The following is a 27633-nucleotide window of genomic DNA, read 5'->3' on the forward strand; positions in this document are numbered from 1 at the left end:
TATGAGGATGTATTCTGATGGAAGTGGCTTTCTTTGACAAAGAGACCTAACTGAGTTTCAATTGATCAATGATGGACAGAAGCAGCTACACCCAAAGAAAGAACACTAGGACATGAATGTGAACTATTTGCATTTTTGTTTTTCTTCCCGGGTTATTTCTACCTTCTGAATCCAATTCTCCCTGTGCAACAAGAGAACTGTTCGGTTCTGCAAACATATATTGTATCTAGGATATACTGCAACATATCTAACATATATAGGACTGCTTGCCATCTAGGGGAGGGGGTGGAGGGAGGGAGAGGAAAAAATCGGAACAGAAGCGAGTGCAAGGGATAATGTTGTAAAAAAAATTACCCTGGCATGGATTCTGTCAATATAAAGTTATTATTAAATAAAAAACCCCACAAAATATGTGTGCAGCTAATATTGTGGGGCAAAGTATTGGAGACTAAGGCAGGGGGGTAATAATAAATTATAAAATAGCTGAACAGATTATAGTCTATGAATATGTTGGAATATTGTGGTGCTGTAAAAGATGACAAAGGAGATGGATTCAGCGAAACCTTCAAAGATCTATATGAACTGATGCAGAATAAAGTGAGGAGAACCAGACAAATATATTTTACAATAAAATTGGATAAACAAGGATCTTGAAAAGAAGTCAGAATTCTGATCTATGAAATGGCCAATTACATCTCCAGAGAAGTGATGAGGAAGCCTGCTACCCACCTCCTCACAGATGACAGATACAAGTTACAGAAGGAGATATATATTTTTGGATGTAGCAAATGTGTAGAATTGCTTTGATTGACTGTCTAATTTGTTACAAGAATTGTGTTTTTTCTTTTTTTATTTTGAGGAGAGGGACCAGGAATTTTGCTATTTTTAAAAAAAGAAAGAAGGCCATTGAAACACCTTTAAAATGTTCAGAAAGAGCAGAAAAAAAGGTCAGTGGGAAGCAGAACAAATTGGAAAATAACCCATGATAAAGAAAGAAATAGGTAGAATTTTATATATACGTACATATAGTTAAGAGGTGTTTAATGTAGATTCATGGCTTCACATGAAATCTTTTTCCGTCTCATTTTGTAAGTGGAAATGTTCTCTTTCTTTTTTTAGTGTTTGTTAAATTCAGAATAAAATTTTTAAAAAATTAAATAGATTTAGAGTTGGAAAGGATGTTGGAGTTCATTTAATCCAACTCCACATCCTCCCTCCAACTTCATTTTACTGATGGGAGGCCCAGGAAGGTAAAATTACTTATCCAAAGTAAGGAGAAAGAAAGGAAACAACCATTTATTAAATGCATACTATGTGCCAGGCACTGTGCTAAGTACTTTATAAATATTCTCGTTTGATCTCACAATACCCCTGTGAATTAGGTGCTATTATGATCCCCATTTTACAGATAAGGAAACTGAGACAAACAGAAGTGAAGTGACTTGTCACATAGCTAATATGGGTCTAAGGCCAGATTTGAATTTGGGTCTTCATGACTCCAAGCTCCACTCTATCCATTGCATCACCTAGCTGCTTCCTTAGAGTCAATTGCCTCCCCACACACACCTCACCCCTCTCTCCAATCCTTAGAGAGGGAGGTAGTGAGCTCCTCATCACTGCTTGCTTTAAGGAAAGCAAGATCAAACATCAATGGTCAATAAGCCTTTATTCAATGGCTACCATGTGCCCAAATGAAACAGCCCTTACTCTCAAGGAGATTACATTCTTTTTTTTTTTTTTTTTTTTTTAAATTTTTTATTTAATAATTACATTATATTGACACTCATTTCTGTTCCGATTTTTTTTCCCCTCCCTCCCTCCACCCCCTCCCCTAGATGGCAAGCAGTCCTTTATATGTTGGATATGTTGCAGTATAAGGGAGATTACATTCTAATAGGGCATGTACCATGTGCATGCAAGATGCATACCCAGTAGATAGTCACCTTAAAAGAGAAAGTACTAGCAGCTAGATTCTTCAGTGGCCAGAGGGATCAGGAAAAGCTTCCTTTAAAAGGCACTGCTTGAGCTGAGTCTTAAAGGAAACTAGACATCCCAAGGAGAAATGAGGAGTAAATGGCTTCCAGGCATTGGGATCAATCTGGGCAATAGTAAGAGATGGGACGTGGAGAGTCATGTGTGAAGAATGGCAAGAAGGTCAGTGGAGCTGGGCTACAGTTTGTGGAGAAGAAAAAGGTGTAAGAAAATGAAAAACAGGGAAAGTTGTGGAGAAGAAAAAGGTGTAAGAAAATGAAAAACAGGGAAAGTTGTGGAGAAGAAAAAGGTGTAAGAAAATGAAAAACAGGGAAAGTTGTGGAGAAGAAAAAGGTGTAAGAAAATGAAAAACAGGGAAAGTTGTCGAGAATTCTGAGTGACAAACCAGGGAGTTGACTTTTTCACTTAAAGGTGCTAGGGAGCAGCAGTTTATTGGTGAGCAGAGGGACATAGACTTGGGCTTTAGGAAAATCAATGTCAGTAGTGCAGATGATGGATTGGAGAAGGGAGATATGAGCAGAAAGACCGATTAGGGAGCTGTTGGAAGGGTCTGTGCATGAGGGGATGGGGGCCCGAACTAGGGTAACTTTTATGTCTGTGGAGAGACAATGAAAGTAGAAACAAGATTTGGCAGATGATGGATTGGGGTGGGGAGGCAAGCTATCAAGCTACCAAGAGCACTCTGGAGGCATTTCTCTCTGGGAGAAATGTTGAATTGAATGGCTTCTAAGAGCCTTCCTGACTTTGAGCTTGCTTAGGAGGCTCCCTGACTTTGCTTCCAATAACAGTGCTTAAGAATCTCTCCAAAATGTTTTCTTGGCTGGGGAGGGAGGAGTGAAAATGTCAATTCAGAACTTCATCTCTGAGAAGGATCTGGAGCAGAATTCAGAATTCAGCCCACAAACTTCAAAGAGTCAGTGTCAGAAAAGCTTTTGTGCCTCCAATGGAGGCTGCCCGTTGCCCTTCCTTTAGGAAGCCTCTGGACAAAGAAATGCAGAATTTCAGTGTTGGAAGGAACCTCCACAGCCCCACTTCCACTTGAACAAGAGTCCTCCTTAAAATCTCTCTCCCCAAATGGCCATCCAACTTTTAATACCCTCAGTAAAGGGAAATTCACTGCCTGTCAAGAGAGCTCATTCCACTTTAAGACAGCTCTTATTGTCAGGCAGTATTCTCCTAGAGTCAAGTCTAAATTTGCCTGTTTGCAATTTCTACCTGTTGTTCTTAATTTTGTCCTGTGAGGACAAGTAGAATAAATGTGATCCTTTTATTTTCATTGCTGTTTAGTTATTCAGTCATGACTCTTCATGACCCCATATGCCATACTATCTAGGGGGCTTTCTTGGCAAAGATACTGGAATGGTTTTCTCCATTTCCTTCTCCAGTGAATTAAAGAGAAAAGAGATTAAATAACTGGCCCAGAGTAACACAGCTATAAGTGTCTGAGCCTGGATTAAACTCGGGTCTTTCTGACTCCAGGCCCAGTTGAACCACCCATTTGCTTCCCCCTTTATTTTAGTTTTCCAGTTTCTTAAATATTTCTCTCCTTTTTCCTCCAGAAAAATCACTCCTTCAATTGACCTAACGTGACACATTCAGAACTCTCACCAACCTGGATATCTTCTAGTTTATCGATACCCACACAAAGATGAAGTATCCTAAACTGAAAGCAAAATCCAGATGTGGTTGGATCAAGGCAGAGGACAATGGACTATCATCCTCTAAGCCACATGGGCCATGACTCTCAGGGCAGCTTTCTGTTTGTGTAGTCCACTTGACCCTCCAGATCTGCCTTGCTAGAGGAGAAAATGATTCTCCCTTCCTTCTTTGTAGAGGTGGGGGGCAAGGATATGGAACGTTGCATACACTGTCAGACTCGGTTGATGTATTGGTTAGTTTTGCTAAACTCCTTTTTTAATCTTTCCTTTGTTCTTTTTTATTCTTTGTTATAAGGAATGTCTCTCTGGAGAGGGGAGAGAGAAGTAACCTATTAAGAGATGAAAGTAATTTAAAAACCAAAGACAAATAAAAATTTTAAACCCCATATTTGTTCAGATCATCTGTGTTCTAGTCAAGTTGCCTTTACCTTGTCCTTGTGAACTTGATTTTTAAAAGATTGACATGTAAGCCTTTCCCCATAATAAATTTAATCTCATTTTATTTGGCCCCATGTGCTAGCCCATCAAAATCTTTTTGAATCATCACTGTCATTTATTGTTGTCCATCAGAGTTTTGTCCCTGGGCCTGGCTTCCTAAGGATTAGGATTTTCTCTCCTGTCCATGTGCATCTGAGATGTCCTGAGGACCATCCCCAACCACACTAGGAAGGGATGATACATGTGGTCAATATCATGAAAATGATTACACGTGAAGGACCTGGGTACTATTCCTTGGGTAAACTGCTCCCCATTTCTGAGGTCCATTTCCTCTACTGTAAAACGTGGGGGTTGGAGATGAATTAGATGTTTGCCAATCTCCTTTCCAAATTTTAAATACCGTGATCTTATAATTCTGTGACTTTGTCCCTAATCAGGTCACCTCTCTCATATCCTCAGAGTGAGGTCCCACTGCTGTTAGTCTGGATAAACAGATGGCGTAGGGAGGACATTGTAGAAGCTGGTTGAAGAATCATCTCCCACAAGCCTTCTCAGAGGAATCACTCAGCCCTTAATGAAAGTCTCCAGTCTCTTAATTTGGGGACTCATCACTTACTTCTAGTTGATAAACTTTATTTTTTAAAGCTTTTTATTTTCGAAACAAATGCATAGATAGTCCTCAACATCCACCCCTGCAAAACCCTGCGTTCCAAATTTCTTTTCTCCCTCCCTTCCCTCCACCCTTCCCCCAGATGGCAAGCCATCCAATATATGTCAAACATGTGCAATTCCTCCATACATAGTTCCACAATTATTATACTGCACAAAAATTGATAAGCTTTAAATGGAGGTTGAAGAGCTGGGGAGAAGGGTCTCTAGAGAGAAGCCTAGTGAATCTCTTTTCTCTCCCCTTTCTACTCCAATCAAAGGTTTGTAGGAAGAGCAGCTACTAATGAGTGGGATCGAGACAAGGTCTCTCTATATTTTCTCTTAATCAACTCATCCTGTCTGATAAAGTCAAGTCTCACCACTATGTCAGTGATTTCCAAATTTATCTCTGGATATACAGTCCCTCTACTCTGATTACTTACAGAACATACCCATTTGGGTCTCTGGTGGTAGGTCAAACAACACATCTGAAACAACTCATTATCTTCACCTAGCTCCACCTATCTAAACCCACCCATAGTTTAAATGAATCTAAGCTAATCTTTTAGGCACCTGGTATTCTTTCAGGAATCCTGATTTGAAATCTCGGAGTCATTCTCAAATCTCCTTCTTTTCCCCCATGTCCAACCAGTTGCTAATCCCAATCGATTCTACTATCATATCTTTCCCACATCCACTCTTCCCTTTTGTAGCCATTATCCTAGTTCAGTCTCTTATTATCCTTTTTCTAAGCTATTGCAATAGTCTCCTAATTGGCCTCTCTGCCTCCAGTCCCTTCCAAACAAATTGCAAAATTATCTTGGATACTTTCACCATTAAATAACTTTATTAATGTGACTTTTTCATCTACCACCCCATATTGCAGCCTTCTCCACACTTTCTTATGTCCTATATTTCTGTCCACATTTTCCCACAAATCCTCCATAAGGGAGCTATCCAAAGTGCCAGAGAATTTCTTGAGTTCTTTTAGAATCTCTGGAATATGTATAACTGTATCACTGGGGCTGTCCCTCATCTCCACACGGCTATCTGCCTGTAAAGTCAAGGGACCTAGATTCTGATGCTGTGTGACCCTGAACAAATCACTTAATCTCTCTGAGCCTCAAGTTTCACCTTTTGCTCTGAGAACTGTAACCAAATCAACACTGCCATTGTAAAGGGCAAATCAACTAACGTTTCTTCCACCCAACCAGTTCTACTTTCTATCTTTGTGTCTCTCTATGATCAAAATTCCCTTCTCTCACCTCCACTCCCATATATGTGTTGTCTTTTCATTTAAATGCCAGCTCCTTGAGGAAGGACTATCTTGATCTTGTGTGTGTGTGTATATATATATATATATATATATATATATATATATATATATATATATATACATACATATCCCCAGCATTAGCATAGTGTCTGGTACATAGCAAACACTTAATAAATACTATTCATTCACTCATTCTGCAGGAGATGAGAGAGGGCCTCTGAAGTCTCTTCCAGCTATCAATCTATGAGCCTAAGATGGTCCTAAGATCTGTTAGCTATATATAGCATTTATTTGTTATCAGATTCATCTCCTAAAACATTGGAATCATAACATCTCTCGCTCACTCAAGAACTTTTCATTGACATTCTATTTGCCCACAGGATGAAATGCAAAAACTTAAGTCTGAAGTACAAGATCTTTCACCATCTAGCCCCTATGCTGAACATCTTTTCCTCCTACCATTCGTTCAAACCCAGCCATTGGTTTTCCTAAGCTAATCTGGTTTCTTTGCTGTTCCTTGCTTACGTTGTTCCATTCTAGCCAATAAATTGATATTAAGTACTATCTGCAGATAAGGCACAGTGCTGGTTCCTAGAGGCAAAAGATATATCTGCCATCTAGCCAGTTCTCAAGAAGCTTACACTCCAAGGCGGGCAGAGAAGAGAGGGAAACTCAAATAACCATGAGTCAAGAGAGATTGAGATCAGTGCGGGCAGATGGGGGAAGAACTGGGAGAAGGAGGAAAGATTCATGGAAAAGTTGGCACTCAGGCTTATCACTGAAGAGAAGAATTTCACTTGGTAGAGAATCAGGCTGACAGAAGTCCATTCCAGCAACAACAAAAACCAGAAGGAAGAGAACGAGACAAAGACAGGAAACAATGAAGCATCTGGTTGATGGGACATATAGTAGATGAACGGGAACAGCATGAAATTCGACTAGAAAAAATGGTTCAAACAAAATTGCGAATTAATAACTTTGAGGGTGATTACCACTTGTGTATCTTAACTGAAGTTGTTCCTTCCCAATCTGTAATGTTCAGAGCCTCCTACCCCGATTGTCTAAATCCCATCCATCCCTGAAGGCTCAGCTAGGGATTAAGGCTCAATGTCAGGAGTGGGGATAGGTTTTAAGTGCTAAAGATGAACAGTCAGTAGTGAGGATGGGAGTTTATTGCTAGAGACAGGGACTTAGCGTCAGGGACAAGGGCTCAGTACTAGGGATGAGAGTACATTTTTGCGATGAAAAGTTCAGTGGAAGATATGGTACTTCTGTTATGGGTTTGGGGGCGGAAGGTCCAAAATGGAGGTTCAAGGTCACAATTGCCAAAAGTGCTAAGGGTGAGGTCTCCGCTTCAAGTAGTGGGATTCGTTATTGGGATAGGGCTAAATCCTGAGACCTGGAGCTCACTCAGTGTCAGAGATGGGGATTCAAGAGTTATGAATCAAGGGTCAGAGCCGGGAGTCTCAGTGCTGGGAATGAGCAATAAGTCCCTAGCTTAGAGTCAATAATGAAGACTTAGAGCTAGGTACTCTATTTCTCCTCAGTATTTTTCCTATTCTTGGAAGTGATTTTCTGTTGTTTTGTCAAATCATTTCCACATACAATATTGGAACTTGTTTCCCCTAACTATGGAGATAATGGCCTCTAATTAATGCACCTGTATACCCACACTCCCGCTAAAAGAAAGACCACAGCCCATAGTTTTGTTACATGAACATCTTCTTTTTTTGTACATCAATAGCTCATCAGATCTTTCAAATATGTTTATATTGCCTGCTAATAATTTGCTTTGTGTGTGTCTCTTTGTGTTTGTTTTTTTCCATCTCCTCCTCTCTCAGCACTCACTTGGAGTTCAGGAAACAGCATTTCCTCAGAAGAGCCTCGTGGACTCCTTAGCATCCTAATTCTGGGTCCTAGTATTTGTCATCAAACTCTTTTCCCCTTTATCTCTGGAACTAAGTCCCCAAGCCCAGCACTGAGCCCCCATCCCCAGAAATGAGTGTCCACTCTTAGAATCTCCTTCCACAACTTTCATTATTAATACATACATTTCCCTGGAGAAGCATTGAACCTAAGAGGGGTGATCCCCTCCCCCCACTACCAATAGCTAGCCTGGGGGATGAGATGACCTTGGAGCGACTTCCACGAAGGCCCATCAGGGTCCTGTTTCCCTGGGGCTTCAGGCTCATCTTCTCCAAGAATTTCATTGTAGAAGCAATAGGAGAAAATTGAAAGGAAAACTGAGCTGCAATTACTTCTCCTACTTTTTTTGCCCTGCACCTGAGCGACCTCCCTTGGGGAAGGAGAGTGGTGCAGGAAATCCGGCTTGGACCCTTTCCTGGGAGGAGCAGAAAGGGACCTTCCATCCCCCACAAAATGGACACCAAATGGCCATCTCCTTCATCCTTTTGTCTCCAGAAATTGAGTGTGGTCTGGACAGCTGACTAACCACCGAGCATTAGGATGGAAGTTGGGAGAAAATGAGTGATTTTAGGCAAACCATTTGTGCATCGAGAGCCTCATTTTCCTTATCTGCTAGAGGGGAAATGATTCCCATTGTCTTATTGGATTATGGCAAAAATTCATTGGGAGAACTGTGACAATATCTTGGCAAATCTAGCTTCACGAGAGAGGAAGAGTGAATAAAAAGGTGGTTTTGGAATCAGCAAGTCCTGACTAATATACACGAGCTTTGTAATCCTGGGCCCTAAGTTACTTCATTTCCCAATGCTCCAGGGAATTCTCTAAGACTATAAGTGGTAGAGCAGGCGCCAATCTGCATTGGTATAGGGTGTTTCCTCATGAGTAATTCTCCATCCCAATGAAATCACAAGTCTGATTTCTTAAAAAGTCTCTCTTGTTAAATAAAAGTGAAATACGAAGCCTCTGATTTAATGTTGATTTAGCCAGCCCGGCGAGAGCAAGCCCAGTCTCCAGGGGCTGCTCAGAGACAGTGGATTTCCCCAGTTTTCCAAGCTACCACACCGATCATTTGTAGGTATAATTGTCTTTTTTTCTGGACTGAAGAGAGATGGGAGACGAGGGAGCAGGGGCTTGATCAGGGCAAGGATTGTATCTCACCATCTCTTTTTTAAGGCAGAAGTGATATCTCCCTCATTATCTCAAGGACTTTCTAAGACTGTCTTCCCCATAGTCTACAGTATCCAGTCCAGGGCTGTCCCCAGAGGTAGGGTTGGCTGTGTGAGCTTGGATAGGCCAATTCACTTCTCTAGGCCTTCGTTTTCTCAGTTGTAAAATCAGGGGATTAAACTAGATAACCTTCCAGGTCCCTCCCAGCTCCAGATATGGGATTCTGTGCTCTTATGATTGACTGTCCAACTTGGGTATCTTAAACCACTCCTCGGACATCGAACACCAGAGCCCCTCAGCAGGGGTGAGCTAAATAGAAAGAGTCCTGCGGTGGGAGAAGAAATATGGGCTCAGATCCCGACTCTGACATTTGTTTGTCAGTTGTGTGACCTATGGCCAGGTCTTGAGCCTCATTTTCCTGGTCTGTAAAATGATACTGACACCCGTCTCCTTCCCAGAAGCATTGTGAGGAGAGAGTTCTGTAAAGTCTAAAGAGACGTAGAAGTGGGAGGTGTATGATTAGAGGGATCCTCAGATTCCTGAGGGGGAAAACCCTACACATTTGCCTAAAAATTCGAAGTTGCTTACAACGGTCCTTTGAGTATATCAATAACTATCCATATTTTACCGGCAAGAAATCTGAGGCTCATTGCAAGATAATTGTGGAAATATATATATATATATACATATATTGGATTACTTCCTATCTAGAGGAGGGTTTAGAGGGAAGAGAGAGAGGAAAAATTTGGAATGCAGCATTTTGAAAGAGTTTTGCATATATTTTGAAAGCAAAAACCTATTATTTAAAAAATTAAGAAAGGAAAACAGAGACTCAGGTGAAATGACTTTCCCATGATTCCTTCTTTCAGGATCCACCAAATAGGTTTCTGAGCCAGGATTTGAACCTAGGTTTCCTATGTTTTTTTTTTTTTTTTCTGGATACTGTGATACCTGTAGGCTGAGTCCCCTATTATTATTCACTTTTCAGGGGGATGGGAATCCAGTTACCATCCTCCCTCAGTAGCATCATAGAGCTAGATTAGGAAGAAAATTCAAAGGTCATCTAGTCCAACCCTTCCTTCCATGTTACAGATGAGGAAGTTGAGACTGAGTGATTAAGACTCACACAAGCAATGGGCACCAGAGGCAGCACTTGAGCCAGACCATCAGGCTCCAGATCCATTGCCCTTTTCTCTTGTAAAATAGCCTCCCAGGACTCTGAAATCCGAGAACAAATCCGGACCCACATTTCTAAAGCCCCGGGCTCAGGATGCATCCATCCATGGCAGAGTCACACCCCACTCCAGGTTCATTCCCGGAGGGGCTCTGGCTGGCCGCGGGGTGCCTTTGCAGCCGATTTGCCAAGAGCCCAGTTGGTATCTCTGCATTCCCCAGATTGCCAGCTGCATCGGGCGAGCGTGTTTGTCAGGGAGGGACCAGGCTCGGCAGCCAGGAATTTCATCGCTTCAAAACTGCTCCACCATCTGGGATGCAGGGACGTGGAGGGAGGCTCCGGGATCTACAGAAATATCACACGGGCGTCGGGGTGGGGTCGGTGGTCCTTCCTCTTGGAGGTTCTGCCATGTGTGAATTGGATTTCAGTGAAGCATTGTGGCAGAGTGGGAGAGAACTGCCCCTGTCTTAAACACCACCTACGACTTCTTATCGGGCAACTAAGGGGGGCAGTGGAGAGAGGGCAGGGCCCGGAGTCAGGAGGACCCAAGTTCAAATCCGACCCCAGACACTTGACACAAGCAACCCCAGTTGCTTCACACACACAAAATGATAGGCTGACTCATATGATAGGAGGGTTCCAAGGACCCCTCTGTGCACCCGTCCCACTCACCCTTGTTCCTCCATCATCTCTTGCAGCTCCATACACTTGAGCTCCACACGCCTCTTCCTCTCGTGATCTAGGATCTCCCGGTGGGCCTTCTTCACCAGGCTGGGCTCCACAACTCGCAGCTCCTCCTCGGGTCTGTGCCAGGCCCCCGAGGCCCCGGGCTGGGGAAAGCCGTTGGCAGCATCTGGCGGAGAGGGAATGCTGGCTCCATTGTTGAAAGTGGACGACATGGCCGCTGGCCGCAGTCTCTGCAAAATGGACAGAGAGGGATAAAGAGATTTTTCAGGGCCAGACTAATTTCTGGTCTACTCTTTTACACCCACCCAAAAAAGCTCCGCTCCTTCATCATTCGGCTCAATTAACGTGGATGATTCAGTGGGAGATAACACAGCTGGTATCAGTATCTGGGCACGAGAGAAAGGAAAAGGGGCAGCCAGAGGGGAAGGAATTCCTACAAAAGGCCAGTTATCAAGGTGGCAGGGTGAGGTACATTGTGCCCTTAGGTCTGCAATGTCAGGGGAAAGAAAAGTGCCCGGGGGAATCAGCTCCCTCTTCCTTCTTGAAGCAACCAGTGTCAAAATGGTCCAGAGGCTGAAAAAAGCCTCCATCACTGAGTCATTCCCCTCCCCCTCAAAACATTGATTACTCCCAACACCAGGGTTTATCTGTTCATCCTGAGTACCATAGATAGGAATGTGTGGATTTTATAATGTTTTAGTTGAACAAGAGGAGGCTCTGAAGAAATTTAACCAGAATATTCCCCTGCAATTCTACTTCATTATTTTGAGAAGGGCTCAGTAAGGAATGGCTGACCAGAAGCTCATGATTGGGGAATCACTTCTGGGCTAGAGAGCTCCAAACCCGACTTTCCCTCAGCCTCAGTTCCTTTTGCTTGAAAGGCATCTGATCGCAGGGGTCCCTTCTAGTTCTTCAGTTCAGAGTTCATAAATTTAGGAAGGATTTTAGAGGCTATCTTGTCAAATTCTCTCATTTGACAAGTGAAACGGAGGCTCCAAAAGGGCCTGTGGTCACAGAGATAATAAATAGCTTGGATTTGGACAAAGGTCTGATGGCCCCAGATTCAACCTTCTTCCCACTGCACCACAGAGATTCTATGACCTATGATCTACACATCATAGAAACACTCTAAGTGTTGATAGCCTTCTCTCCATTTTACTGCCACTCTTTGACACTCAGTCCATAGCTGTGGTCACACTAGTTGTGGACTCAGTTTCAGCAAAGAAACTATTCAGAGATTCTGCTCTTTGAGGCTTCCCAAGAACAATTCTTCATGGGTTTATAGCTAGAAGGGACCATCAAGATCATTTGGCTCCAGCGTCTCATTTTTCAGATGGGAAGACTGAGGTTCAGAAGTCATGTTACTTGTCCTAGGTCACACAAGGTAGTAAGAATTGAGATTTGAACTCGGATTTTCTAACTCTACATTCACCTTTGTTAGCAACAACCCTCAAGTGCAAATGTCTCTCATGTCCATCCAGATAGATGTCTCCAACAGCTTAAAATTAAAAGGAACATTAGAGACTCAACTAGAGAGCTGAACCATGACAGTCAACAGTATGGAATATGTAAGGAAATGTACAAAGTGTGTGAGGAAGTGTGGAAGGCTGGGGAGTCTATTATGTTTTATTCTGCCCCCATGGATTGTGCCATAGGAATAGACTGGCTGTCATATGTGACAACATGGTGGCAGAGGAATGGATTGGATGATCTCTCAAGTTTCATTTAGCTTTCTAATATCATGACTCCACGCCAGTTCCAGCCCTGTGTCTCCCTTCAGTATCACATCATCAGCTCTACACAGGGCTAGTATCATTGCAGTAAATAGACAGAAGCTTGGGACTCCCCAACCCCAGCCAACAATTCAGTCACAGAATCCTAGTCTCTTAGAGCTGAGGTACCTCAAATATCATACCTAAATAGGAATCCCCTTCTATGGCATTTCCAATGAGAACTTCTCTTTTTTTCACTATGTCCTGAAGAAGCCCATTCTGCTTTTTTTTGGGGGGGGGAGGCTGAGGCAATTGGGGTTAAGTGACTTGCCCAGGGTCACATAGCCATTCCGCTCCAGAACAGCTGTAGTTCTTAGGAAAATTTTTCTTCCATTGGATCTCAATCTATCTTCCTGAGACTCCTTCCACCATGTTGAAAATGATCTTTATTCTGTCCATAGTCCAAAAAGAACAAATCTGATCCTTTTTTTGATGTAATAGCTCTTTGTGCACCTGAGAGCTGCTATCCTGTTATCCCTAAAGCTTCTAGAACTTCCCTGGGCTAAATACCTCCCATTCATTAAGCTAATCCTAGATAACAAAAGAAAAGACGGTACAATCAAAAAGTCGTCATCTGGAAAGAGCGATGAATTTCAAACCATGAGACCTGAATTCAAATCCGAGCTCTGCCAGTTATGATCTATGATTTAGGACACTAGGTCACCTAATATTTCTGAGTTCCTGTTTTTTCATCTCCAAAATGGCTTGTCAGATCCCTCCCAGGTTTAGACCTAAGCCTTTATAATCCTCTCACCATCCTGGTTACCTTCTCTTGGACATCCTCCAACTTGTCAGCATTTTGTTTAAAAGGTATACCCCCAACACTGCACATAATACTCCAGATGAGAAATTTCACTAGTTCTTCGGTAAAATACAGACTCCTCAGCAGGGCAGTTGAAGCCCTTCACAGTCAGGCTTTCCAGGTTTATTGCACATCACTCCCCTTTAAGTGCCTGTCAAACTGGCCTCCTTGCCAGTCTCCAAAACTGACAGTCCATATTCTACCCCCATGACTTTATACATTTTGTCCCTCACTTTTGTAATGCATCCTTTCCTCGTCTCTGCCTTTGGAATCCTTAGCTTCCTTCAAGGCTATACCTTGTACCGTATTCTATAGGAAGCCTTTTCTAATCACATTAGATGTCAGGGTTCTCTCTTTTCTTCAAGTTACTGCAAGTATGTGACACATGTATACACACACATACATGTCATATCCCCCAGCACCCAGAACAGTACCTCGCACAAAGGAAATCCTCAGTAAATGGTTGTTGGATAATTCGGACGGCACAAAATATAATGCGTCTTTCCCTCATCTTCTTCTGTTAATGAGATTATTCTATTAATGTCTTCCAGGATGACATTAGATTCCTTTGGCTGCTTTATTATACTCTTGCACGGGTTGAGCTTGCAGGCCAACAGAATGGAATGGAATTGAATCAGGACCGTGGACAGAGGATGCCCTCAGCCCATAAGTAGGACACTTCCATGCACTTTAGGAAGATCTATTATCAATCCCCTTCATTTTCTTCCCCCATATTTTAAGCCCAGAGAGGGAAGTGTCCAAGATCACACAGGGAATAAGTGGCAGTGCCAGGATTTTAACCCTGGTAACCATTCCTTGGAATCATATTGGTGCTTATCGGTAACACAAACACAAACGCACAATATACACATTCAATATTCAACAACTAGGACTAAGAACACATATACTCACATACAGGAAAGGCAACATGGCATTGTGGGTAGAAAACTGGCACTGGTAAAAAGGTTTTAAATGTCAACCCTGATCTTGGCCACATGACCCTGCGGGAAGCTTTGATCTCTCTAGCCCAGGCAAGTCTCTAGGACTACACGTTGCAGAGCAAAGGCTGATCTGCATTAACAGAGGAAATTTTCTTACTGTGAGCTCCCAATACCAGTAAAATATCAGGCCCAGTCTCAAAAAATGATGGTGGTAGTGATTTATGGAAGCAGTAACTGGAGAAAATAGAGTGCTGTACTTGCAGCCAGAAGGACACTGCAGTACTCAAGTTCCATCTCTGACACTTCTTGACTGTGACCATAAGCAAGTCATTTCCCCTCACTGTAAGCCTCAGTTTCCTTATTTGTTAAGTGAGGATAATAATAGCATTCACATTACAGTTATAGTGAGGATCAGTTGGCATGTAAAGTGATTTTCCATGCTTAAAGCATTCTAAGAATGTGAGTTACTATTATCTATTAAATCATTATTGCCATCTGCTGATAGAGAAAGTCTCCACCCTGGGAGCTGCCTCACATTGCAAAAAAAATCACAGCTCCATCCATATGGAGCATAGTCTATTAAGACCATTTATTATACATGTGTGCAAAGTTCCAGGGATGCACCCCCTTGTACAGCTGTGTCTTAACACTTTTCAGGGGCTGCCCCCTGCTTTGGGCCTGCCCTCTAGATTTCAAGTTCAGTCCACAAGGGAAAGGATCATGCTTTGTCCTTAACAATTCACTCAGTGACTGCTTCCTGATGCATTTTGAGGAGGAAAGGGGCTGAGCTGAATGTCATATAGTAGAGATTGATGGGGCTGAATGAAATCCAGAAGAGTCTGATTTTTGGACTCTCCATTCTCCTGGAGAAAGGGCCCAGACTGCTCAAAGGGTGAAAGATTTTCTAATCCCTTTGGAGGCTGAGCTTACTCATATCTTTCCTTCCTAATGACTTGATCTCCATTAAAAGAAGTTTCCATTAAAGAAATAATACACACACACACATCCTCTCCCCAATTAACTAATTATGGTACAGTGGAAAAATTTCTGGATTTTAAGTCAGAACACAGAGGTTGTGGATTCAAATCCCTCTTCTGCCAATTATTATGCATGTGACACTGAAGGTCATTTTAATTCTGTAACCTCAACTTCTTCATCTGTAGAATAAGGGAGTTAGATTAGATGCCTTCTCTGCTCTCTTTCAATGAAAAATCTATCATACTATGATCCTCATGATCTTGGGAAAGTCCCTTAACTTAGCCTCAGTTTCTTCATCTGAAAAATGAAAGAGTTGGACTAGATGACATCCAAAGTTCTGTTCTACTCTAGAACTATGGTCCCATGACCTATGTTAGAGACATAGACCGTGCTCCTTGGTCTGTAGCTCTGATTCCTTCTTTGTAAAATGACAGGTTAGGAGAGATGATCTGATAGTCTCTTTCAGCTCTAGATCCCATGACTCTATGACTCTGTCAGAAGATGGTTTTGGAGAAAAGGGTGCAGAATAGGGTGTAGTCAAGGGTTCAGGTGGAGAGAAGAGGGGTGCTGAACAGGCAAGGATAAATAAAAATTTATCATGATTTTGCTGTGGACAGGTCCTGCCTCTTGTTATAGCGAACAACTTGCCACCAGTGCTTTCTCCCCACATCATCCTTTCCCAGGCCCCCATAGGTGGACTGTGCCCATAGGGGGAAAACTCTAGCTGAACCCCTTCCCCCAATTGGAGAAATAGAGCAAAGGGCTTCTGCTGTCTTAGCTCATCATTAGACCGTTATGTGTGTTGGAGGGGAGGAGGGGTCCACCTCTTGAGCTATTTCTATTTCCTTTCTCCATGACACTGCTGGCTGCTAGTTGCTAAGCAACAAGGAGTACTTATTTCCTTCCCTGGGTGGGGGGAGGAAATGAAGAGGGAGCAGTCTAGGAGGGGGGAAGAAGAGGATAGGAAAGATGCAAAAGGATTGGGCACACTTGGGGCCCTTGCTAAAAGCATACAAATAGGCAACAGAGAAGCTAGCTCAGTCAGGGATATTGAATTTGAGATAGGAAGACATGCACAAGTTACAAAGAGAGATTGAGACAAAGAGGGACAAAGAGAGAAATGGAGTCACTAAGAGAGATGGGAACTGAAACCCAGGGGCAGAAACATCGAGCTCAGCAAGAGGAACAAGAATTTGGGTTGGAGACTCACCCCAACACAAGGGACAGATGCAGAGACATTGGGAGAATATTGCATGCACACACACACACACACACACACACACACACACACACAAGCCCAGAGTCAAGGTTGTCAAGAAGGAATAGGAAGGGGACTAATCAATCAACTAATCAATCTACAAGGATAGATTAAGTGCCTATTATGGGCTAGGCACTGTCCTAGGTGCTGAATATATGAGAACAAACGTGAAAGGATACCTATCCTCAAGGACTTTATCTTCTAGGTTCACATGCTATTTTTTTTTTAAATTAATGCTGTGGTTTTACTGGGCAAAAAGAACTCCAAAGGAAGACATTCCCTTTACCCATGCAGATCTATACCTGCTCCATCCTAGAGCCATCAATCCAAAGGAGCAAACAGAAAGCTGAAGCAACTTGCTCATGATTGCACTAGTTATTGGATGCCAAAGGAAGGATTTGAATCCAAGACCTCTGACTCCAGAACAAGTACTCTTCCTATTGCTCTTTTTTTGTACTCATCTGTTTTGTGGAGTGGATGGTTTGGATTAAAAAGAAGGGGCTGCAATAATACAAGGATAGAACAAAACCCCAGGAGACGGAACAGTGTCCAGAGGGCGGCTTTCTTTCAACAAATGGGGGAACCAAGCAACCTCTAGATTTTCCTCTGAAATGTGGATCCTGGTATGAGAATAAGAAGTTGAAGGGCTCTTTGTAAGTTGGGTTCTCCAGATAGGGAGAGGATATATTCGAAGTGATTACAAAAGGTATCTTACCCTAGGTTTCACTGGGGAGAAAGGAGCTGCAGCAATGTGGTAATCATTATGTAACACTTTAGAGTATGCAAACACTTCATATACATTATCTAATTTGATTCTTTTGGTTTCCTTGGTTTTTTTATGGTGAGGCAAATTGGGTTAAATGACTTGTCCAGGGCCATACAGCTACTAAGTGTCAAGTATTTAAAGTCAGATTTGATGTCAGATCTTCCTGACTCCAGGGCCAGCACTCCATCCAACATGTCCCCTAGCTGCCCCTATCTAATTTGATTCTTACAAATCTTCTTCAAAGTAGGTACAGTGAAACACCCACCCTATGGATGGTGCTCAAGGAGTAGCTCACGATCATAGCTCCAGTAAGTGTCAGGGATGAGATCTGAACCTAGGTTTCTTTCCTACCCTCAACTAAATTAGACTGATCTCAAGGGGATGAATACAAGAGCTGGAAAGAGAGCCACCCATAGGCTTTTCTCCAAGGCACAGCCCCAAGCTCAGCTGACTTCCCAGGGAGTTTGCAAGGAGGGACAGAGTGGCGCAATAGAGCTAGGTCTGGGGCCGAGCAGCAATACTGCTATTAATCACCTGTGTAACATTGGACAAGCCCTTTCCCCTCGCTGGGTGCTGATGTTCTCCTATGACAAATGAGAGGGGGTGGGTGAGATGACCTCCAAGGGCTCTAAATCTATGATCCTCCAGAAAGGTAACCTTAGAGAGAAGAGCAGACAGCCACCTGAAGCAGCAGCGGCAGCGGCGGCGGCTGCGGAAAACAGATAAGGCAGGGAAAGTGAGTGCCATGCCAGTACGCCTCCCTGGAGGAGCTGGGGGGAGGGAAGACAATTTATCGAAGCTGAAGGGAGAGGGAGAAGAGGGAAAATGAATTACTAATACACCAGGAGGAGAATGAAATGAACTCTAGCCCCCGGTAGCACTGAGAAGGTCAATCATTTTGGCACCAGAACCCTTGTGAGAGAGTCAAGGATGCACATTCAGAGGGAAGTCAAATTGCCCAATCTAGTGACTTTTTCTCACTCATCTCTCTCTTCTTGCAGCATCTGATATTGTCGCCCACCTCCTATGCCTGAATGTCCTTTCCACTCTCAGACTCATGACCCAACCCTCTTCTGGTTTCCTTCCTCACCATCTGACAGATCCTTCTCAGTCTCCTTTGCCGTTTCCTCCTCTTGCTTTACTAAGTGAGAGTTCTGTCCTCAGTCCTCTTCTCGCTCTTTCTTGGCAGCATCACCCATTCCCATGGCTTCAATTATCACCTTGGTGACTGATGAATCCAACATCGATATTTCCAGCCCTGACCTTTCCCCTGGGCTCCTGTCCCATCTCTCCAACTTGCTAGACATCTCCATCTGGAGGTCCTGGGATTTAAGCAAGGCTGAGGTGTATTCACACTGATGTAGAAACCCAGCTGAGGTTACTTTTTCTTCAGGCAAGATAAGGGAGCTGTAGATCTAGGATGACTATTGGAGAGAGATTATTTAGACTGGCATTGAACAGGGACCATTTTTCATCATCTTAGTGTACCTCCTGACCCTTGCTATTTATTACATGTATCACCACGGACAAATCATTTGGGTCTTAGTTTCCTAATCTGTCAAAGGAAAAGGTTGTGTTAGATGGCCTTTGAGGTCCCTTTTGGCTGCAAATTTTAAAACTATGGTCCAAGTATTTGTAGTAATTTTTAAATTTAAATATATTTTAAAATTTTGAGTTCCAAAATTCTCTTCCTCCCTCTAGCCATTCCCTCCCTCATTGAGAAGGCAAGCAACATATTCACCATTACACTTGTAAAAAGTCATGCAAAACATATTAGACACTTAACAAGCATTTATAGAAATGCTTGTTACTCTGGATCAGGTGCTGTGGATGAAAAGATAAAGGGAAAGATACCTTGTCTCTGAGAAACTTACATTCTATTGCTAGGAGATAGAAAGAACACATTTGCACAGACAATTATAAATATGATTTTTTTGAGGCTGGAGAGAGAGCTGATAAGGCGGTGATCCGGAAAGGCTTTTTGAAGCGGGTGGCACCTTGTAGTGCCCAACTGCCAATCATGGATTTGTATGTTAGCCCTAGCATAATGATAAGTCTAGCGGGCTCAAGCAGAGACTCGTAGGACGTCCAAAATCTAAGATCTCCCAAGGTTTCCTAGCTCCATAGATAGTGAGTTCTATCTCAAAGAGGTCAATAGAGACATAGACCAAGAAAGGGATTCAGAAAGACAGGGATACATGCACCCAGAGAGATGGGGATAAAGACACAAAGAAAGACAGGGAGGATGAGACAGACACAAGGAGAAAAAGACAAATCCCTCATTGGAGACAATGAGTCAGAGACAGAGAGGGAGAAAGATGAACTTTGCTGAAACAGAAATCACCGGAGATACTGAGTCAGAGACGGGAACAATGACATCTTCATTTATTCATCTCCTACTGTGTGATATTAGGGAAACAGAGACTAAACCAAAACGGCCCCTAATTTCAGAGAGCTTATACTCTTTGGAGAAAATCAGGTAGCCTATATGTGCCAAATTTATTCGAGGCTAGTTTGGGGAGCCTTAGGAAGTGGGGAGCTGAAGTAAGGTTTCATTCTCCCAGGAGGCAGCTTTTAAGCTGAGTACTTAAGGATGCTGAGAGGATTCTAGGAGGTAGAGGAAGGAAGGGAATCCATGGAAGACAGTCCAAAGGCACAGTAAGAGTTAGTGTGTGAGGAATAGCAAGTATGCCATTCTGGCTTGATCACAGAATGGGAGGAGAATCCCAAACTCACAAGAGCTGATGGTGAACATTTCAGTGTGAGCATTTAGATCTCAGACATCAGAAAACACCTCAAATGAAATTTTAACTTACTTTTTTTCTAGATTGCCTAGACTTAATAAAGTGATTGAGAAAAATTTAATACAGATTAGACTTTAAAGTATACAACACATGGGGTGGAGTCAGCTATTGAACACTCACCACACACCATTGGGATTAATACATAAAATTCTTGGAAAGGTAGAGTGGAACTGGATGGTGAAGGACTTTAAAAGCCATAAAGGAAATTTTATTTTATCCACAAGGCAATAGGGAGCCACTTGAATTTCTCTGAACAAGCAAATGACTTTTGTTCTAGGAATATGGGGAGAAAAACAGGGATGCAAAGCAAGACAAGAGTAACTAGAAAAATATATTATATTCAGGATTAAAGAGGACTACAAGGTCGAAGACTTGGAAAAAGACAAAGGCATATTGAAAATCAGAGAAGGAAAGGTGAGGACAAAGAAAATGGGAAGAAAGAATCAGACACCAGGTATCCCTGTTTCTCTGGATCAAAGTCATCTCTGAATTCTGCTGGGATCTTGACACTTAGCCTAAGACTTCCGGTTTTTTAATAGCCCCTTCCATAGACCTCTAGTTCTACATGGATAGGGGTTGAGGGACCAGAGAGCCCAAGTGATCAAAGATGCTATGGCCATACCTGATGTGTTCCCCCTAAACTTCTTTGTATCAAGAGCTCAGAAGAAATTCAAGCTGATGTTTTCAGAAGCCCCAAGTCAGGAAACATATTAGCCTCAGCTGGCTTTACCTAGCCCATGGTAATAGCCACACCAACCACAATCTGAGCTCATCCCTGGGTCCTCCTCATTTTCCTCCTTCTCTTTCCCCCCTCCTCCTTTCTCAATCTCTCTCAATCTCCTTTCCTCCCTTCCTCCCCCCCCTCTCTCTCTCTCTCTCTCTCTCTCTCTCTCTCTCTCTCTCTCTCTCTCTCTCTCTCTCTCTCTCTCTCTCTCTCTCTCTCTCTCTCTCTCTCTCTCTCTCTCTCTCCTCTCTCTCTCTCTCTCTCTCTCTCTCTCTCTCTCTCTCTCTCTCTCTCTCTCTCTCTCTCTCTCCCCCCTCCCACTGGGGCTTTCCAGGTCAAGTCCCCTAGCAAGGAACTGAGAAGCTGGAGCTATCCCAGCCCCACCTGAGCACAGATTAAGTCATGAAGCTCTAATTTAATGCCTGCTGACACAAGGGACCTGCTTTCTTCATAAGCCAAGAGATCTGTTAAAGAGCCAGCGTTCTGTTTTCTGACCCTCCTGTCCGAATTTATTAAAAATCCAACCCATCAGGATCCTACTCCTTCCCTGCCCCCAAAACTTATTACACCCAAATGTTGAGCAGCCACTTTTTCTCTTCTCCCTGTATTAAGACTGAAAAATATGGGGGGGATGCATGGTCTGCAGGACAGAGTAGGGACCAGGATGATAGAAAAGGGCATGTGGTACAACCCATCCCTTCCTGATGAAGATTAATTGGAGGTGAAATAGCACATCTGTAGCTCGGGGGGCCAATCTGCTTTGGAAACCCTACCGACAGCCAGGGAAGACTGTTCTGCTAATGAGATAATCACTCATAGAGAGATGGCAGCTGGGGGAGGGGAGAAAACTGGTGGTGAGGGGATTGCTAGCAAAGACTTTAGGGAAACCCATCAGTTGTGTTTGGAGGTAAAATGGTCTTTGCTGGTGTCAGTAGATGGGCATAGGCAAGGAAAAAATGTCAAGGAACAGATGGTCTCTCTCCCTCTCACACGCACATACACATACACACGATTTAACTGTAAAACCTACATAGGGAGCAGCCTAGGGCACATGTAATAAAGAAGATTCATTCCCTGCCCTCTGGGAGCATCTGGTCCAATGGAGAAGTTCCATCTGGGGATGGAGTCCAGCCTCAGGGAAAGAAGGGAGCTCCTCTGATGAAAAGAAGGGTAATGGGTGAGACAGTCAACTCTCCCTCATGAGTGCTAAGAGCAGAGAGGAAGGCATGGATAATTCAAAGCAGCAGACAATTTTAAAATGGTCCCTGGCTGTGAGTAGCATTATAGGATTTTGTTTGCCAAAGGTCTCCTTTCCTAACTGACTTTTCTCAGCATGGAAGTAAAACAGGTTCCTGCCACAGATGGAGGCAGGAAATGGGGAGTTGACCCAGAAAAAAAAGCAAGTTAAAGAGGAACGAAGGAGTTTAAAGGTGAAAATTTGATAAGGATTCCAAAAAGTGGATAATTCCGATGCAAAGGATAATGGAGAATTTGTGGTGATGTCTCTCTGACTCTCTAATAAATAAATGGATGATTCAATCAAGAAGTTTATCACTCATTTGCTATGTGCTAGGCACTGTACTAAACTCAGGAGATAGAAATACAAAAATGATACAGTCTTTGCCTTCAAAGAGTTTATTTTCTAGTGTCTAGGTAGAACCATAGAGTACCGGGCCTGGAGTCAAGAAGGCTCATCTTCCTGAGTTCAAATCTGGCTTCAGACATTGACAAGCTTTATGATACTGTCCAAGTCATTTAATCCTGTTTGCCTCAACTGTAAATGAGTTGGAAAAGGAAATGACAAACCATTTAGTATGCTTGTCAAGAACACCACAAACAAGGAAACGAAGAGTGAGACAAGACTGAAAACCAACTGAACAGCGACACCAAAAAGGCACTATGCTAAATTCTGGGGATACAAATGCAAAAGTGAGACAGTTCTTGCCCTCAAAGAGGGAAAGCTCAATAAGCTCAAATAATTTATATTCTAATAGGTAAACATAACACTTATAAGAGAGTGGTACCAGGGAAAGGTATTTTGGTCTTGAAAGTCACAGAGATGGAGCAAAAAGACTGTCACAAAATATCCTTTCCAAAAGCAATGGCAATGTCCAGTTCCCTAGTTGTATTCTAGGCACTTCACTCCCCTTCAGAGGCTATCTAATCCAACTCCAGCATTTTACAGTTGAGGGAATTGGAAGTTTGAACGATTTGCCCAATATTATTACATAGCTAGGAAGATCAGAGGCAGGATTTGAAACCAAGTCCTCTGATTCTCAAGTCAACGCTTTCCTCTGTATCATGTGTTCTCAACCCTAGCCTAATATGCTAACAAGAATCTAGCCCTCCAGGGCAGCTAGGTGGTGCAGTGGATAGACTTCAGGATAGCCCTGAAGTCAGAAAGACCTGAGTTCAAACCTGGTCTCAGACACTTAACAGTTCCTAGCTGTGTGATCCTAGGCAAGTCACTCAACCCCCAAATGCTTCAGGGGAAAAAAGAAAAGAAAAATAAGATTATAGCCCTCACTTTCTAAGAATGTATAGTCTAGCTACAGAGACCTGATGTGGCAAAGAGACTCTGTGGACCAACCTGAACCTAGGCTAGTTCTCAGGCAACAGACATACAGTCTGTCACCAGGCCTGTACTCAAAACTATTCCAGTTTAGTAACCTTTCCAAAATCTGCTAAGATTTTGGAGTCTGTGATCAATAAACAGAGCCTTCAAGGAGTCAGGGTGACCTCTACACCACAATGAGGCAAGAGAGGAAGATTTTCGTAGATTCTTAGAATTTAGTAGATGCTTAATAAGTGTTTGTGGAATTGAATTAGATTGATCCTCCTTAGCCAGCTACCTTGAGATTGTCTGTGGGTGCAGAATTGAATGTGTCTATCTTTGATTTATCCCCAAATCAACTAGAACTGGTTTGAGGATTGTCTACATCACCTCCCCCTCTTATCCTACTCCCAAAACAGATAATTGAGAATTAACTGTAAGCCCCCAATCTCCTCAAGTTCCCAGTATTCATCCATCACCACAGACAGCACGTCCCACTAGAGGTGACATCCCTCACTCCCCTCAAGCTGCTGCAGCAGACACATTGATTGTTACAGTTTATGTCATCCTGGAATCTGAGGTAACTTCCTCAAGATTCTGTTTATTCTTTCGCTTTTCCAAATGTTTTCTGAGCTCCCCAATCCCTTGTTAGCTGAAATCAATTGTGAGTCCTTTGACAGTGCAGCTTGTGGCATCTCACGTGCTGAATCCTATCACTTTAGGTTTATTCTCTTCCATTCACAAACACACACACACACACACACACACACCCCACCACCACCATCACCACCACTATCACAATTGCCTCTTCCTCCCATCAAATGATATATAGCCCTATCTAGAGTCTCCTTTATTATATCCTTTCACTCTACGCTGACCATCTCTGCAGGTCACATACATTCATTCGATTTAGTAAGTCCCATTAATTTCCCTATTAAGGCATCTCTGCAGGTCCCTCAAAGGAAAAAAAAAAAAAAAAAAAGAGTTGCATAGCTCGTTCCTGTGGAGGGAACTGTCCACAGGTCCAAGGTGCTGAAACTTCACTCATTCCTGTCCTATCTAGTTCAGGGGAGGGCCATCAACACACTTCCTGATCTATATCTTGCCACTGATCCTAGATGACTTTGGAGGAGAAAGTGATACTGGTGACTCTACACAGCCCTCCCTCACTTAAGTCCAATTTACTTGCATGTTATGACAATACTTCCCTGATGTTATGGTCCTCTTCAAGAATGAAGGAAAACAACAACCTCTGTGAGAAGAGCTGCCCCACTGGGGACTCAACTGAAATTGGTCAGTTGGATAACATAGCGCCTGCCTTCCTTTCTTCCTTCCTTCCTTCCTTTCTTCCTTCTTTCCTTCCTTCCTTCCTTCCTCCCTTCTTTCTTTCCTTCCTCCCTTCTTCCTTCCTTTTTCCTTCCTCCCTCCCTTCATCTTTGCTCCCTCCTTTCCTCCCTCCCTCCTTTCCTTCCTTCCTTCCTTCCTTCCTTCCTTCCTTCCTTCCTTCCTTCCTGCCTACATAGTATTCCATTCCCTTACCTTGGGTGTTCTGCCCCCCCCCCCAAAAATGTAATTTTTGATTGCTAAAACCTCCCAAGCTATCTTGGGGGGGGTTCACATTCCTTTCTTAAGAATCATGCTTTAAACTCAAATCACTTTAGCTCCTATTGATTGACCAACAATAAGTCCCAGCCTAAATCCTGTCTGGTCATGATTTGGGCCCTAGTTTACTTAGAGTGAATGTAAATAGAAATTGTTTCTAGTTTGGCCAGAAATCCTAAGAATTTCCAAGAGTAATTATTTTATGACTATTTTATGAGATCATTTTTTGCCTCAATTCTTATCTAGTCTTTATCGATAAATGGGTGTTGTTTTTTTTTTTTTTTGCCTCAGCTAAACTGAGAGCTGTTGAAGACCTTAGCTTAAAAAGGCCAATGTCTCTCATTGCATCCAGGACTATCTACAGTTGTTCTGATCTATAGCTTGCCACTGGACCCCAAAGACTTTGCACAGCCCACCCTCATTTAAACATGACTTTCCTCCCTGATGTCTTTTTTTTTTTTTAATAATGAAAGACAAACAACAGCTCTAGTTCAGGGACATATAATATGTTTCCACATCTTCTAGAAGGGCTGAGTTTCTGAACTGCCCCCCCTTCTCTGACTTGCCTCATATATGCCAATATATGTTCCTAACCCATTATTCCAATGCCCATAATTTAATCAGTCACTTCAGAAAGTTGGGAGCACTTGGGACTCAGAATAAAGTTTTGCATGTGTACTTTGATGACTCAAAACTTTGAAAACTCTCTTCATTCTTCTAGCCTCCAACTTTGGTCATGGTTACAGTATCCACACCCCATCTGGCCCCTATCCTGGTCCTATAATGTGTAGGATCAGGAAATGAAAACTTAGTGGGAAGAGACTAATTAACACATGAAGAACCATCTCCTTCATTTCCTAACAATTAGGGAAAGCATACAGGAGTGCTGACACCCAGTGGGCTAGGTAAAGTTTTCTCTAAATGTGGTTTTCCAGGCCAGAAGGTCTACCTGTGATCAGAGGGAAATGGTTTCTGCCTGTAATATACTTCCATAGTATGTGCAAAGACACAGAAAGCTGCAGGACTGGACCCAAACTGCTTGTGACACCTTCTTTCTCCTTTCTGGGCTCTCTTTCAGAGCCTCCTCTTACTTGCCCAAATATATAGATACAGGGTAGGAATGTGTGAGATGTATGCAGGAGACTGAGATTGTTTAGCTAGGTCAAAAGGGAAGAAAAAAAAGATAAAGCTGGTGATATGAGAATGGGCACAGGGGTGAGGCAGCTGGAGAAGACGCTTCTAATTCCATATGAGGTATTTGGATTTAATCTAATAGGCCACAGGGAGCTATTGTAAATTCTTGAGGAAGAGATTGACATGAGAAATAGGAAGGTGATTCTAGCTGCTGATTCTGAAGCCATCAAGAGACATGAAATTTATTTCTCAAGGAAGTAAAAACTTAAAGAAGGCTCTGAGACCAGGGTCAGATTTTATTGGTTTGGGAAGGTCCATCTCCCCCTTTTCTCTCAGTTGCTATGTTTAGACCCACTTGCTTTTCTCTTCCATTTCCATTTCCAGAATTAAGCTCGTTGGCTGGAATTGAGTTCTCATCCTTAATAGTGAATTCTCATCTCTTCCCCAGTCCCCATCTTATTGCAGCCCATCTTAGAGGCTAAATGCCTTTTTCTCCACGAGCCCCCTGCCTAATGATAAACCTGCCCCTGAGTACTCATACTTCTCATCTCTGAAAGTAAGTCCCTCTTATTCTAAGCACTGAACCTCCATAATTGGAATTGATCCCCAAACTAGCACATTAACTTTTATCCCCTACACTAAGCTCTGACACCTCACAATGAATATCCATTGGAGTGAGCATTAAGGACCCCCACCAATATCCAGCATTAAGCCCTCACTCCTTCACTGAACTCTTATCTTTGACTCTGAGCTTCCTTTCCCAGAACTGAACTTCTATATTCCATTGTGAGCATCCATTGTGAGCACCCACCCTTCATCCCTGGCCCTGGAGTTCTGAACACTGCGGCTCCCACTCCTGATCCTGAGCCTCCAGTGTTCCTTCTGGGATCACAGCCCCAGCTCCGAGCCTCCATCCCTAACAGTTAGTCCCTCCACATCTGAGCCCCACAGCCTTGCTTAGCATGCAGCCTTCATCGCTGCATGAAGATGCATCTTTATCTCCCATCCCATTCTGCACCCACCCCACATCCCTGGCTTCCACCGGTTCCTCTTTGTTTCTTTGGTCTCCACCCTGCTCCACTGCTCTGATCCTATCGCCACTGAAATAGACACTCCCCCCTTGGGGCCTGAGATCGGCATCATGAGTTCTTGCCAATTATTCCGGCAGCGTGGGAGGAGGAGGAGGAGGCAGACGTTGGACACAGGCCTGCTCTCCCTGCTTCCAGCCTCCTTTGGCCGGAAGGCACCCAGAGGCAGACATCTGCCCCCCTTCTGTCCAGAACATTCCCTCCCTCCCTCCCTCCCTCTTCATCCCTCCAGCAGTGGCCAGTC

General features: G+C 43.1%; 1 protein-coding gene across 1 annotated transcript in view; it reads right to left on the reverse strand.

Moving 5' to 3' along the window:
* SRRM3 (serine/arginine repetitive matrix 3) overlaps positions 1 to 27633 on the reverse strand; it is a 104623-nt gene that overhangs the window by 47118 nt on the left and 29872 nt on the right. The window contains exon 2 of the mRNA XM_051991880.1: positions 10952 to 11196. Coding sequence (XP_051847840.1) covers positions 10952 to 11178 — 227 coding nt within the window. The 5' untranslated portion in view covers positions 11179 to 11196. The remainder of the gene's footprint in view (positions 1 to 10951; positions 11197 to 27633) is intronic.

This window comes from Antechinus flavipes, chromosome 4, assembly GCF_016432865.1.
Source record: "Antechinus flavipes isolate AdamAnt ecotype Samford, QLD, Australia chromosome 4, AdamAnt_v2, whole genome shotgun sequence".
In the NCBI taxonomy this organism is placed as follows: domain Eukaryota; kingdom Metazoa; phylum Chordata; class Mammalia; order Dasyuromorphia; family Dasyuridae; genus Antechinus; species Antechinus flavipes.